At 50.0% G+C, this 13,501-nt stretch overlaps 1 protein-coding gene across 3 annotated transcripts in view; it reads left to right on the top strand.

The window, feature by feature from the left end:
• OGDH (oxoglutarate dehydrogenase) overlaps positions 1 to 5,748 on the top strand; it is a 77,661-nt gene extending 71,913 nt beyond the window's left edge. For all 3 annotated transcript variants that reach the window (XM_079931363.1, XM_079931361.1, XM_079931362.1), the window contains exons 21-23: positions 3,902 to 4,065; positions 4,264 to 4,418; positions 4,516 to 5,748. In XM_079931363.1, coding sequence (XP_079787489.1) covers positions 3,902 to 4,065; positions 4,264 to 4,418; positions 4,516 to 4,636 — 440 coding nt within the window. In that variant the 3' untranslated portion in view covers positions 4,637 to 5,748. The remainder of the gene's footprint in view (positions 1 to 3,901; positions 4,066 to 4,263; positions 4,419 to 4,515) is intronic.
• Positions 5,749 to 13,501: the final 7,753 nt, after the last annotated feature.

Genomic DNA, 13,501 nt, shown 5'->3' with positions numbered 1-13,501 from the left:
GCATGGAATATCTTTTTCCATCCCCTCACTTTCAGTCTGTATGTGTCCCTAGGTCTGAAGTGGGTCTCTTTTACACAGCATATGTCTAAAAGCCTGTGTCTTTTGGTTGGAGTATTTAATCCATTCATGTGTAAGGTAATTATCGATATGTATGTTCCTATTACCATTTTCTTGTTATGGGTTTATTTTTGTAGGTCCTTTTCTTGTCCTGTGTTTCCCACTTAGAGAAGTTCCTTTAGCATTTGTTGTAGAGCTGGTTTGTTGGTGCTGAATTCTCACAGCTTTTGCTTGTCTGTAAAGCTTTTGATTTCTCCATCGAATCTGAATGAGATCCTTGCCGGGTAGAGTAATCTTGGTTGTAAGTTCTTCCCCTTCATCACTTTAAATATATCATACCACTCCCTTCTGGCTTGTAGAGTGTCTGCTGAGAAATCAGCTGTTAACCTTATGGGAGTTCCCTTGTATGTTTTTTTTCGTTTTCCCTTGTTGCTTTCAATAATTTTTCTTTGTCTTTAATTTTTGTCAGTTTGATTACTATGTGTCTCGACGTGTTTCTCCTTGGGTTTATCCTGCCTGGGCCTCTCTGTGCTTCTTGGACTTGGGTGGCTATTTCCGTTCCCATGTTAGGGAAGTTTTTGACTATAATTTCTTCAAATATTTTCTCAGGTCCTTTCTCTCTCTCTTCTCCTTCTGGGACCCCTATAATGTGAATGTTGTTGTGTTTAGTGATGTCCCAGAGGTCTCTTAGGCTGTCTTCATTTCTTTTCATTCTTTTTTCTTTATTCTGTTCCACGGCAGTGAATTCCACCATTCTGTCTTCCAGGTCACTTATCCGTTCTTCTGCCTCAGTTATTCTGCTATTGATTCCTTCTAGTGTATTTTTCATTTCAGTTATTGTATTGTTCATCTCTTTTTGTTTGTTCTTTAATTCTTCTAGGTCTTTGTTCTTTAATTCTTCTAGGTCTTTGTTAAACAGTTCTTGTATCTTCTCAATCTTTGCCTCCATTCTTTTTCGAGGTCCTGGATCATCTTCACTATCATTATTCTGAATTCTTTTTCTGCAAGGTTGCCTATCTCCAGTTCATTTATTTGTTTTTCTTGGATTTTATCTTGTTCCTTCATCTGGTACAAAGTCCTCTGCCTTTTCATTTTGTCTGTCTTTCTGTGAATGTGGTTTTCCTTCCACAGGCTGCAGGATTGTAGTTCTTCTTGCTTCTGCTGTCTGCCCTCTGGTGGATGAGGCTACTTAAGAGGCTTGTGCAAGTTTCCTGATGGGAGGGACTGGTGGTGGGTAGAGCTGGGTGTTGCTCTGGTGGGCAGAACTCAGTGAAACTTTAATCCGCTTGTCTGCTGATGGGTGGGGCTGGGTTCCCTCCCTGTTGGTTGTTTGGCCTGAGGTGACCCAGCACTGGAGCCTACTGGCCCTTTGGTGGGGCTAATGGCGCCAAGGAGTACTTCCCAGAACTTCTTCTGCCAGTTTTTTTGTCCCCACGGTGAGCCACAGCCACATCCTGCCTCTGCAGGAGACCCTCCAACAGTAGCAGGTAGGTCTGGTTCAGTCTCCTAGGGGTCACTGCTCCTTCCCCTGGGTCCTGATGCACACACTACTTTGTGTGTGCCCTCCAAGAGTGGAGTCTCTGTTTCCCCCAGTCCTGTTGAAGTCCTGCAGTCAAATCCCACTAGCCTTCAAAGTCTGATTCTCTAGGAATTCCTCCTCCCGTTGCCGGACCCCCAGGTTGGGAAGCCTGATGTGGGTCTCAGAACCTTCACTCCAGTGGATGGACTTCTGTGGTATAATTGTTCTCCAGTTTGTGAGTCACCCACCCAGCGGTTGTGGGATTTGATTTTATTGTGATTGCGCCCCTCCTGCCATCTCTTTGCGGCTTCTCCTTTGTCCTTGGATATGGGCTATCTTTTTTGGTGAGTTCCAGTGTCTTCCTGTCGATGATTGTTCAGCAGTTAGTTGTGATTCTGGTGCTCTCACAAGAGGGAGTGAGCGCACTACCTTCTACTCTTCCATCTTGAACCAATCTCCGCATGTTTTCTTCTAAGTTTTATAATTTCAGTCTTGTGTTTAGTCTTTAATCCATTTTGAGTTATTGTGTGTGTATGGTGTAAGGGTACAGCTTCCTTTGCATGTGGATATCCAGTTTTCCCAGCACCATTTGTTGAAGAGACTCTCCTTTCCCCATTGAATAGTCTTGGTTCCCTTGTCAAAATCATTTGACCATATACGTGAAGGTTCATTTCTGGTCCCTCTGTTGTCTTCCATTGGTCTATATATGTCTTTATGCCAGTACCACTTTGATCTTGTAGCTTTGTAGTAAGTTTTGAAATCAGGAAGCATGAGTCCTCCAGCTTTGTTTTTCTTTTTTCAAGATAGTTTTGGCTATTCAGGGTCCTTTGGGATTCCATGAATTTTAAGGTGGACTTTTCTATTTCTGAAAAAATGTCATTGGGATTTTTTTTTTAAGACGTATTATTTATTTAGGCTGTGTTGGGTCTTTGTTGCTGCACACGGGCTTTCTCTAATTGCGGCGAGCGGGGGCTACTCTTCGTCGTGCTGAGCAGGCTTCTCATTGCGGTGGCTTCTCTTGTTGCGGAGCACGGGCTCTAAGAGCATGGGCTTCCGTAGTTGCAGCACGCGGGCTCAGTAGTTGTGGCTCACGGGCTTAGTTGCTCCACAGCATGTGGGATCTTCCCAGACCAGGGCTCGAACCCACGTCCCCTGCATTGGCAGGCGGATTCTTAACCACTGCACCACCAGGGAAGTCCCTGTCATTGGGATTTTGATAAGGATTGCGTTGAATCTGTAGATTGCCTTGATAATATTAACATCATGGCAATATTAAGTCTCCCGATCCATGAACATGGAGGACTTCCCATTTATTGGTATCTTCTTTAATTTCTCTCAGTAATGTTCTATAGTTTTCAGTGTACAAGTCTTTCATTTTCTTGGTTAAGTTTATTCCTAAGTAATTTTATTTATTTGATGCTGTTTTGAACAGGATTTTTTTTTCTTAACTTTTGGATTGTTCATAGAAGTACAACTGAATTCTGAGTGTTGATTTTCTATCCTGTAACTTTGCTGAATTCATTTATTAGTTCTAACAGGGTTTTTTTGTATGTGGAGTCTTTAGGGTTTTCTACATGTAAAACAAACAGATAATTTTATTTGTTCCTTTCCAATTTAGATACTTCTTAGTTCTTTTTTTTCCCCCCCCTAATTGCTCTGGCTAGAAATTCCAGTGTTACGCTGAATACAAGTGGTGAGAACGGACATCCTTGCCTTGTTTGTGTCTTAGGAAAACGCTTTCAGTCTTTCACCATTGAGTATGATGTTTGCGGTGGGTCTCTCATATCTGGCCTTTCTCATGTGAAGGTAGTTTCCTTCTAATCCTAGCATTTGCGTGTGTACGTGAATGTGAGCATGTTGTGTGTTGCTTATGTGCCATTAAGGGAACCCCTTATTTTGAATGCAGCTTCCTGAAGTCGGCCTTGTTCGCAGGGGAATGGTCCCGGCCATGAGCATCTGAGTATTTGCTCTAGTTTCCAGTGTGGCAAGTTTTAGTATTTGTAAACTTATGAGGAGTCTGAGCAGAGTGGTCATGGGATGGTCTTCTAGACCTAGTTGTCCCTGAAGTCTGAGGTAGGTCGTTCTGAAGAATGAACTGGTGTCCCTTGCTCCTCAAGGCTGGCCTTGCCTACTGTGCCTGTTAGGCTCTCCCAGTGTGGATTAATGCAAGGGCATCACAGGCTGGCGAGTGGGGGAGAGCCCTAACCCTCAGAAACTAAATGTTCTGGTGTCAGTTGTGGCACAGCCCCACCTCGTGGAGGGAGGGCCCTGGACACCCTCAGCCAAGTCCTGAGCAGACCCCCAGCTGTGGGGATTCTCTTGTAGGTACCCACTTCCAGCGGGTGATCCCAGAAGATGGCCCTGCAGCCCAAAACCCAGAAAACGTCAAGAGACTTCTCTTCTGTACCGGCAAAGTGTACTATGATCTTACCCGAGAGCGCAAAGCACGGGACATGGCAGAGCAAGTGGCCATCACGAGGATCGAGCAGGTGAGGGCAGCTGGTGCCCAGGCCGGTCCTGGCATTCCTCCTCTGGGTGTCTGGACCCCAGAGCTTTCCCAGAGTTTCCAGAACATCCTTCAGGGGTCACTGAGCTCCTCACCTGGGATGCCAGCCCCTCTAGGACACCAGCCTCGCCCAGTACTCTGAGCACCTTCTCCTGACAGGAGCTCCTCTCTCTCTCCCCAGCTGTCGCCCTTCCCCTTCGACCTCCTGCTGCAGGAGGTGCAGAAGTACCCCAGCGCCGAGCTGGCCTGGTGCCAGGAGGAGCACAAGAACCAAGGCTACTATGACTACGTGAAGCCCAGGCTGCGGACCACCATCAACCGCGCCAAGCCTGTGTGGTAAGGTCGCGGGCAGTCGGCTGGGGCCCAGGGAGGGCAAGGGGGCCCGGACCCCTCGGGGGCCTTCGCCATCACCGCGCACTGTCGCTCCCCTCAGGTACGCCGGCCGGGACCCAGCAGCGGCTCCAGCCACCGGCAACAAGAAGACCCACCTCACGGAGCTGCAGCGCCTCCTGGACACGGCCTTCGACCTGGACGCCTTCAAGAAGTTCTCATAGATGCTGCCTGGGCTCCGCCTCACGACCGCCCCTTGCTTCTCCACTACAGAATAGTGCTCCGCGCTGCCCGCGCCTCTGCCCGTCCCTGCACCACACACACCCCCTCCTCGCTCACTTAGGAATTAAGCCGCTCCCCCACGTGCTCGGCTGCCCCCAGGCCAGGTGCTCCCCAGGCTCTGTGACTTCTGTCCAGCTGAGCAGCCTTCATGGAGGCAGTGGAGAGCGGGGGGAGGAGAGGCAGCCCCCGCAGGAGTCCTGGGAGGGTCACATCTGCCCTCACCCCCGGATCACCCCCAGGGCCCGCCTCATGTGGCACACCCTTGTGCTGGCGGTCCCTGTCACCCAGCAGGGTGGCTTCCTCTCCTCAGGCTGAGCCCAGACCCCTCAGGGGAGCCACCACGGTCAGAGGCTTTGCGGGGTGGGAGGGCTCTGTGAGGACCCTCGCCGCGCAGTGAGCAGAGGGCACTGACGCGGGCTGGCTGGTGGGAGACGGCCCAAGACTGACCTGCACAGAGAGGGCAGGTCCGCTCTCCTCAGCGTCCACTTCCTCCCCTCGAGAGGGTCCCGGGCCGTGCACAGGGGCCATGCACACTCCACCCGCCTGGAGCTGGGTGGCACCCGGGCCCGTGGGGTGTGCGTGGCGGGAAGCGCCACTCGGGGCTCTCGGGCGCAGGCGCAGGCTGCTCATCTGGGTCCTGCCCTCCCTTAACCTCCAGTTCCACCTCCTTTCCTCTTTCCTTCTACACGATGGAGACTCCGAAGCATCCTTCTCTCTGCTGTGCCAAAGCTGGTCCGAAGGGGAGAGGAGGGCCAGGAGTGAGGGGCAGCACTAGGCCGGGGGCCAGCTCCCCTGACCTGTCACAGGGACAGATCTGATTTATTTATTTTGGTTAAAAAAAAAAATAACGAAAACAACTTTGCATTGCATTTGGCTTGACCCATAAACTAAGTTATCCTTGGGCCTGTGTGGTGTCATTCTTTCTGCTCCGCCCTGCCTGGGAAGCAGCCCCTCCTCGCTGCAGGGCCTGCGTGCCTGCGGGGCAGCACAGGGGTGGCGGCGCCGCCTCCTCCCTCCGGCCTGGCCTCGCTGTCATCATTGTGGCAGACTGTGTTGGACACACCCTGGTTTCTGAGTGTCCCCTGCTCCCAGGTCCCCCAACACTCCACCTAAAAAAGTACTCTGCAGTCTGTGCTTCAGCCAGCGTGGGTGGTGGGCTCGCCCTGGGACGTTGCTAGCAGTCTCCAGGAGCCCAAGCAGCTCATTGGACCTCTGGAGGGGAGCCGGCCGTGCCAGCTGAGCCCTTATGAGGCCGTGTCCCCTCTCGACAAGAGCCCCACTGCCTTCAGCCCACAGGACGCCAGCCTTGGTTTTCTGGGGGTTGGAGAGGTCCCGGCACTGAAAAAGAGCTCAGGGAAAGGCCTGGGTGTGGACATGGGGGTACCCTCCAGCAGTGGGGCCCCCTGCCATTCACCCCATCCTTGGGGCCACACCCGGGTCCCTTGTCCTTGAAGGCTTTTCAGAATCTCTTCATTTTGTCCTGTGGCTTGCCCAAGAGTCTTCCGGGCCTGGCATGCCTTGGGCAGGCAGTGGCAGGGGAAAAGCTGTCACCTGCCCCTGTGCTCCTGTGTGCTCCAAAACCAGCACCCTGTCCCCGTGTCTGATGCGGTCAGCCGGGCAGATTAGAGCCAATAGGCAGAAAAGGAGTCAGGAGCCCCTTTCCCTGGAGAGAATTCTGGTGCTCTAAGGGGGCAGCTGTCCCCATCCTGCACTCTGTGTGGTGAGTTAGGGTTCCGCTCTTACCCCGAGGCAGAGCACATCGGGGTGAGACATGAGATGGAAGTTCGCCCTCACCTCTTGCTGCTTCTAATCTGGTCGGTGGGTACAGGGGAGCCAAGAGCCCAAGGGGGTCTGGGCACTTCCTGGTGGGGTACCTGAGGGAGTCCAGGGCTCCCAGGAGCCACCACCACTGGCCCATCTGCAGGAGCCGAGGCAAGGGACAGGGCGAGGGACTTGGGTCTCTCCCACTCCTACAGCTCTGCGTGGGTCTGCAGATGAGGGGCAATCAGGCCACGCTGGGCCACCCGCCAGACAAACGCTTCTCTGGTCAGCTCTGTTCTGCTATGGTTCTCAGTTGCCCCTTTCCTAAAACGAAAAGAGCAATGGTGAGAAGGAAGAAGCCTCACAGTCTAGGACAGCAGCCTATATGCTTAGACTTCCAGAGGACCTGGACCAGTGTGTGAGAGCATGCATGTGTGGGCATGTCAGTGTGTGCACGTGCATGTGTGTGTGTGTGTGTGTGTGTGCACGAGAGTGCCTGGGCCACTTGATGTGGATTCCTGGCCTTTCTGGATATTAAAGGCCCATCTGGGCTTCCCTGGTGGCGCAGTGGTTGAGAGTCCACCTGCCGATGCAGGGGACACGGGTTCGTGCCCCAGTCCAGGAAGATCCCACATGCCGCGGAGCGGCTGGGCCCGTGAGCCATGGCCGCTGAGCCTGGGCGTGCGGAGCCTGTGCTCCGCAAGGAGAGAGGCCACATCAGAAGCCTGCGTACCGCCAAAAAAAAAAAAAAAAGGCCCATCTGACAGCTGCACCTGTGAAAGTGTAGGAAGAGGGTCAGCCTGCCATGTCCCTGTTCCCGGGAGCGGCCCCCAGGACAGGTGGGCCTGGGGAGTGCTGGGGGGAGAGGAGGGGCTCGGGGTGAGGCACAGGTGGGGCTGAGGCCTTATGCATAGTTCACCCTTGATGTGTCAACTGTCCACCCACTGGGGTGATTTTATCTCCATTGGAAGTGGAGTTGGAATCAGTGTCAAACCTATTTCTGCCCTCAATTAGGTGGGGCAGTGAGCTGCCCGGTAGGGTAGTATTCACCTGGGACCGGACTACAAAGCTAACCACACCTCTCAGATTTCCCCCAGCTCTTGTCCCCTGGGAGTCCCAGCTGCCACACCCAGCTGAAAGGAATGGGGTCCAGGTCCCCTCCACCAGGGCTGCTCTGCCCCTCCCCGCGCAGCCTCACCCCCAGGACTTAACCCTGTAGTCTACCCTCCCCCACGCCCTCGCCTCCCCCAGGGCCTCACTCCCACCAGGGCAGACCCCTTCCCCGCAGCCCCATCACCTCCCCCCAGGACCTCAACTCCCTCTTGACCCTTTTTTTAATTGATATATTTGACATATAACATATTAGTTTCAAGTGTACAACATAACGATTGGAAACCAACAAGGACCTACTGTATAGCACGGGGAACTCTACTCAACGTTCTGTGATAACCTATATGACAAAAGAATCTGAAAAAGAATGAGTATATGTATGTGTATAACTGAATCTCTTCGCTGTACACCTGAAACTAACACAGCATTGTAAATCAACCATAATCCAATAAAATTGACGGCATGATGATTCAATATTTGTATATATTGTGAAATGGTCACTACAATAAGTCTAGTTCACGTATGTCAACACGTTTCCTTTTTTTTTTTTCTTGTGATGAGAACATTTAAGAGTTTGCCCTTAAACAGTTCTCAGTAATAATGATCTTAAGGGAAAAAAAGATCAAACTGTTATCAGGCAAGAGAAGTAACAATAGCAAAGATAACAAATCACCTGTTATCCAGACTCCCAGTTCTGCTTCTTTGGTAAAGACTGGCCTGAAGCACTTTTTTGAGCCATTTTGCAGAATTTAAGCCCCCCTCAGGTGCTCAACCACTAGATCAACAGGAACCTAAGGTTAATGATGATGTTGACGTCTTCTGACCCTCGTGACTTCAATCAAGTAAAACTTGGACTCTCTCCAATACCCAAGCTGCTACATGAACATGCATGTACTCTTAGCTTAAAACTTCCCCAGGTTTGCTCTTCGGGGAGAAACTGTGTACGGTCAGGCCACTCAAGGTGGCTGTTCTCTTGCTCTCTGTCCATCCCCTGCTCGACCAGTGCCTGCTTCACCTACATGCTGCTCACAGGACTGACCTTCCTACTTGCTCCAAACCCCAGCTAATGATTCTTCTTATCAAAGGGGCGGTGAGGGGCGTGCCCCTCTGCTGGTTTCCCTGGTAACCGATGAGCCAATCTGACTCATCAATTCCCCCTATAACTGGCAACCTCCCCCGCCCCCCCCCCCACCTCCAGAGCGTCGACTTCCTCCGCCAAGTCCAGCACGCCCAGGGGGGAGTCGCTCCAGGACCTTGCTCTGGAACTGTAAGCTCCCCCATCCATTAAACCATTGATGTCTCTGTGGCTGACTCTGGGCTCTTTCTCAGGTCTGGAAGCTGAACAGGTACAGGCCTCGTAGGCCTGTGGGATGTAGCCCCACATATATATTCCTTGAGGAGGAACTAGGACTCTGTTTTTTATCACTGAACTATTGTTTCTTTTTTTTTTTTTTTTTTGCGGTACGCGGGCCTCTCACTGTTGTGACCTCTCCCGTTGCGGAGCACAGGCTCCGGACGCGCAGGCTCAGCGGCCATGGCTCACGGGCCCAGCCGCTCCGCGGCATGTGGGATCTTCCCGGACCGGGGCACGAACCCGTGTCCCCTGCATCGGCAGGCGGACTCTCAACCACTGCGCCACCAGGGAAGCCCTGAACTATTGTTTCTTGATTGCTTCTCCCTTGTCCCTACAGTCCCTCACTATCCTTAAGATTTTTCATTACTAAGACCTGTTCAAGACCAAGCATTCTGGTCTGGCTTAGATCACAAAATGGCTTAGGCTAAAAACGTCTTCTCTTATGTCAAGAAAGCCATGCCTGGTTCTCTTTCTCTGGGACACCCTAACCTATCTGCTTACGTGGAGAGTCTGACATATCTCGTGGTTGTGGTCCCCCCTCACCCGATGAGTCAGAACTCTCAAAACACGGTATTGGGGCTTCCCTGGGGGCGCAGTGGTTGAGAGTCCGCCTGCCAATGCAGGGGACGAGGGTTCATGCTCCGGTCCGGGAAGATCCCACATGCTGCGGAGCGACTGGGCCCGTGAGCCATGGCCGCTGAGCCTGTGCGTCCGGAGCCTGTGCTCCGCAATGCGAGAGGCCACAACAGTGAGAGGCCCGCGTACCGCAAAAAAACAAAAACAAACAAACAAAAAACAACCACGATATTGGTACTCTACCCTGCTTGATTGGTTTCAGTTTCCTATTGCCTATAAGGAAAATCATGAAGCACCTATCAAATAAATTAGGCAGTCATCAAGAGTATTTTAAAGAATTTTAAATAGTTTTTACCAAATCTACAAATAATGCATCCATCCTTACAGTTTGGCTCATTCCTTCCTATCATTTTTTAATGCCTTTAAAAATACTTTTTTTAGATTTCCCAGCTAACGCTGGGAAATCTAATTTGACACATTCCTTTATTTCTATCTACACACACTTAGTTGTTTTGGTTTAATCATGTGAGCTTAGTTGCTGACCTCATGACCCTTCACCTTAAATACTTCTCCTTGACAGTCTCCTGAGAAGAAAGGCATTTTCCAAGCCCACAATGCAGCCATCACTCTCGGGGAATTTCACATCCATTCAATGCTATTATCTCATCTCTGGCCCTTATTCAAATTTCCCTAAGTGTCCCAATAATGTCTTTTTTTTTTTTACCCTTTTCTCTCTTTTTAAAAATTTATTTATTTATTTATTTTTGGCTGTGTTGGGTCTTCGTTGCTGCGCACGGGCTTTCTCTAGTTGCAGAGAGCAGGGGCTACTCTTCGTTGCGGTGCGCAGGCTTCTCGTTGCGGTGGCTTCTCTTGTTGTGGAGCACGGGCTCTAGGTGCGCAGGTTCCAGTAGTTGTGGCTCGCGGGGTTTAGAGCACAGGTTCAGTAGTTGTGGCGCACGGGCTTAGTTGCTCTGCCGCATGTGGGATCTTGCCAGACCAGGGCTTGAACCCACGTCCCCTGCATTAGCAAGTGGATTCTTAACCACTGCAGCACCAGGGAAGCCCCCCCAATAATGTCTTTTTCCTCCATCCAGAGTCTAATCAAGGATCATGGCACTGCATTTACTTCTTGGTCTTTCTGGTGTCCTTGAAATAGAGCAGGACCCTGTGGGGCCCTCTAGGGTACAAAAGCCTTTGCATGTCCCCCGTTTCTTATTTATAGGAAAAAGGCTTCAGCCTCCTAGACCTTCCCTGAGTTCCAAAGGGCAGATTCAAACAGTTACTAATTACGGGAGTGAATGAATGCAGAAACAAAGGAAAGGCAGTCGAGAATTTCTCATGATTCGATTCAGGTTGAACCTTTCTGGCTGGAACTTCCAAATTCCAAGTTTTCTGTGTCAACACTGAGCATCACACCAAGGGCATAGGATGTCAGCTGGTCCCACACTTGGTGATGCTGACTTGGTTAAGGTAGTGTCTGATCCATGTCTTTATTGTAAAGGTACCTATCTCTACTCATAATGATTAGTGGCTTGTGGAAGATTGTCTGCTCCATAAATGTTTTTTACCAGCTAGCATCATACAACTTTGTATCCTATTTTTCTTTTCTTTTCTTTCTTTCTTTCTTTCTTTCTTTCTTTCTTTCTTTCTTTCTTTCCTTCTTTCCTTCTTTCTTTCTTTTCTTTCGGCCATGATCCCAAGGCATGTGGGATCTTAGTTCCCCGACCAGGGATAGAACCCATGCCCCCTGCAGTGGAAGTGTGGAGTCTTAACCACCGGACCACCAGGGAAGTCCCTCTCATACCTTTAAATATTTCAAAAACATGATTTTGGGTGCTGCATAAATTCCAGCCTATGGGGGTGTTTTACTAAACTATTACCTAGGAGAATTGAACTATTGGCTTACTAATGAATGCTCCACAACAGTGGGATTTTTGTCTGTTTTACTAGCTGCCACATTTCCTGCACTGAGAACAGTGTCTGGCAAATAGAAGCTCAACAAAAGTTTGTTGAATGAATGAATACAGCTTGTGTCTAATTTTTCAGTATCATCGATAATGCCACAGCAAGCATCCTTTTATATAAATCTTTGCAGCGTTTATTTTATGAGGATCACAGATAATGATAATAAGAAGGGAAATGTTTGTTAATAGAGTGAAAAAATAAGGATGCAAAACCACATAAAGGCTATAATCTCCAAACCACGCAGATATGCAGAGAGAACCATCAGAGATAAAATAGACCAAAATAACAGGGATTCTCTCTCAACATTTGTGGGGTTTTTTGCGGTACGCGGGCCTTTCAACGCTGCGGCCCCTCCCGCCGCAGAGAACAGGCTCCGGACGCGCAGGCCTAGCGGCCATGGCTCACGGGCCCAGCCGCACCGCAGCATGTGGGATCTTCCTGGACCGGGGCACGAACCCGCGTCCCCCGCATCGGCAGGCGGACCCCCAACCACTGCGCCACCAGGGAAGCCCTCTCTCAACATTTGGACAGTGGAAGGTTTTGATTTGTTATGAACATTTTTCTGTATTCTCTACAATTACAATATGTTGCAAAAAAAGTAGCAGTTTTTTCTTTTAAAAGTTAGTTTTGCAAGCCGAGATCACGTCAAATTATTGTGCTTAAGAGCCATTCATAATAACTGAAGGTCCTGGTTAAAAACCAAATTCTGGTTTAGGCCACATTAACTGCAGGAAAGAGCAGACCCACAGAAGCCCCCATGCTGTGCTAGGCGGGCCACATTTAGAATATTGTGTCCCGTTCTTGGTGTCACTTTTTTTTTTTTAATTTTTACTTTTTAAAATTATTTTTAGCTGCATTAGGTCTTAGTTGCGGCACGCGGGACCTTCATTGCAGCATGAGGGCTCTTTCGTTGTAGCATGTGGGCTCTTCGTTGTGGTGTGTGGGCTTCTCTCTACTTGTGGCGTGTGGGTTTTTCTCTCTCTAGTTGTAACGGGCGGGCTCCAGAGTGCTTGGGCTCAGTAGTTGTGGCACGCCGGCTTAGTTGCCTCATGGCACGTGGGATCTTAGCTCCCCGACCAGGGTTCCAACCTGCGTCCCCTGCATTGGAAGGTGGATTCTTTTTTTTTTTAATTTAATTTATGTATTTATTTGGCTGTGCCGGGTCTTAGTTGCGGCATGCGAACTCTTAGTTGCAGCATGTGGGATCTAGTTCCCTGACCAGGGATCGAACCCAGGCCCCCTGCATTGGGAGCACGGAGTCTTAGCCACTGGACCACCAGGGAAGTCCTGGAAGGTGGATTCTTTACCACTGGACCACAGGGTATGTCCCTCAGTGTCACTTTTAAAAGGATACTGTCTAACTGTCGTGCATTTGAAGGAGAGTGGTCAATCTGTATGGGGTCTGGAAATCCTGTGGCTGTTAACACTTAAAGAACTGGGCGTGTTTGTCTTCCAACAGCAGATTCCAAGGGAGTAAGTTTCTTCTAATACCTGAAGAGCTGTCAAATACCAAAATGAGGATTCTCATTTTATACAGTTGTAGAAGGGAGATTTTAGGGAGGCAGATTTTTTTCCAGTAAATAAGGGAGACTTTTTTTTTTTTTTTTTTTTTGGCTGCATGGCTTTCAGGATCTTAGTTCCCTGACCAGGGATTGAACCTGCGACCCCTGCAGTGGAAGAGCAGAGTCTTTTATATTTATTTATTTATTTGTTATTTTTTTTTGGCTGCATTGGGTCTTCATTGCTACATGCAGGCTTTCTCTAGTTGCGGCCAGCAGGAGCTACTCTTCATTGCGGTGTGCGGGCTTCTCATTGCAGTGGCTTCTCTTGTTGCAGAGCATGGGCTCTAGGTGCGCGGGCTTCAGTCGTTGTGGTACGTGGGCTCAGTAGTTGTGGCACATGGGCTCTAGAGCGCAGGCTCAGTAGCTGTGGCGCACGGGGTGAGTTGCTCCGCGGATCTTCCCGGCCCAGGGATCGAATCCATGTCCCCTGCATTGTCAGGCAGATTCTAACCACTGCGCCACAGGGAAGTCCCGGAAGA

This window comes from Stenella coeruleoalba (assembly GCF_951394435.1).
Source record: "Stenella coeruleoalba genome assembly, chromosome: 9".
NCBI lineage: Eukaryota > Metazoa > Chordata > Mammalia > Artiodactyla > Delphinidae > Stenella > Stenella coeruleoalba.
The sequence above is the reverse complement of the archived record's forward strand: the minus strand, read 5'-3'. Positions and strand labels throughout refer to the sequence as shown.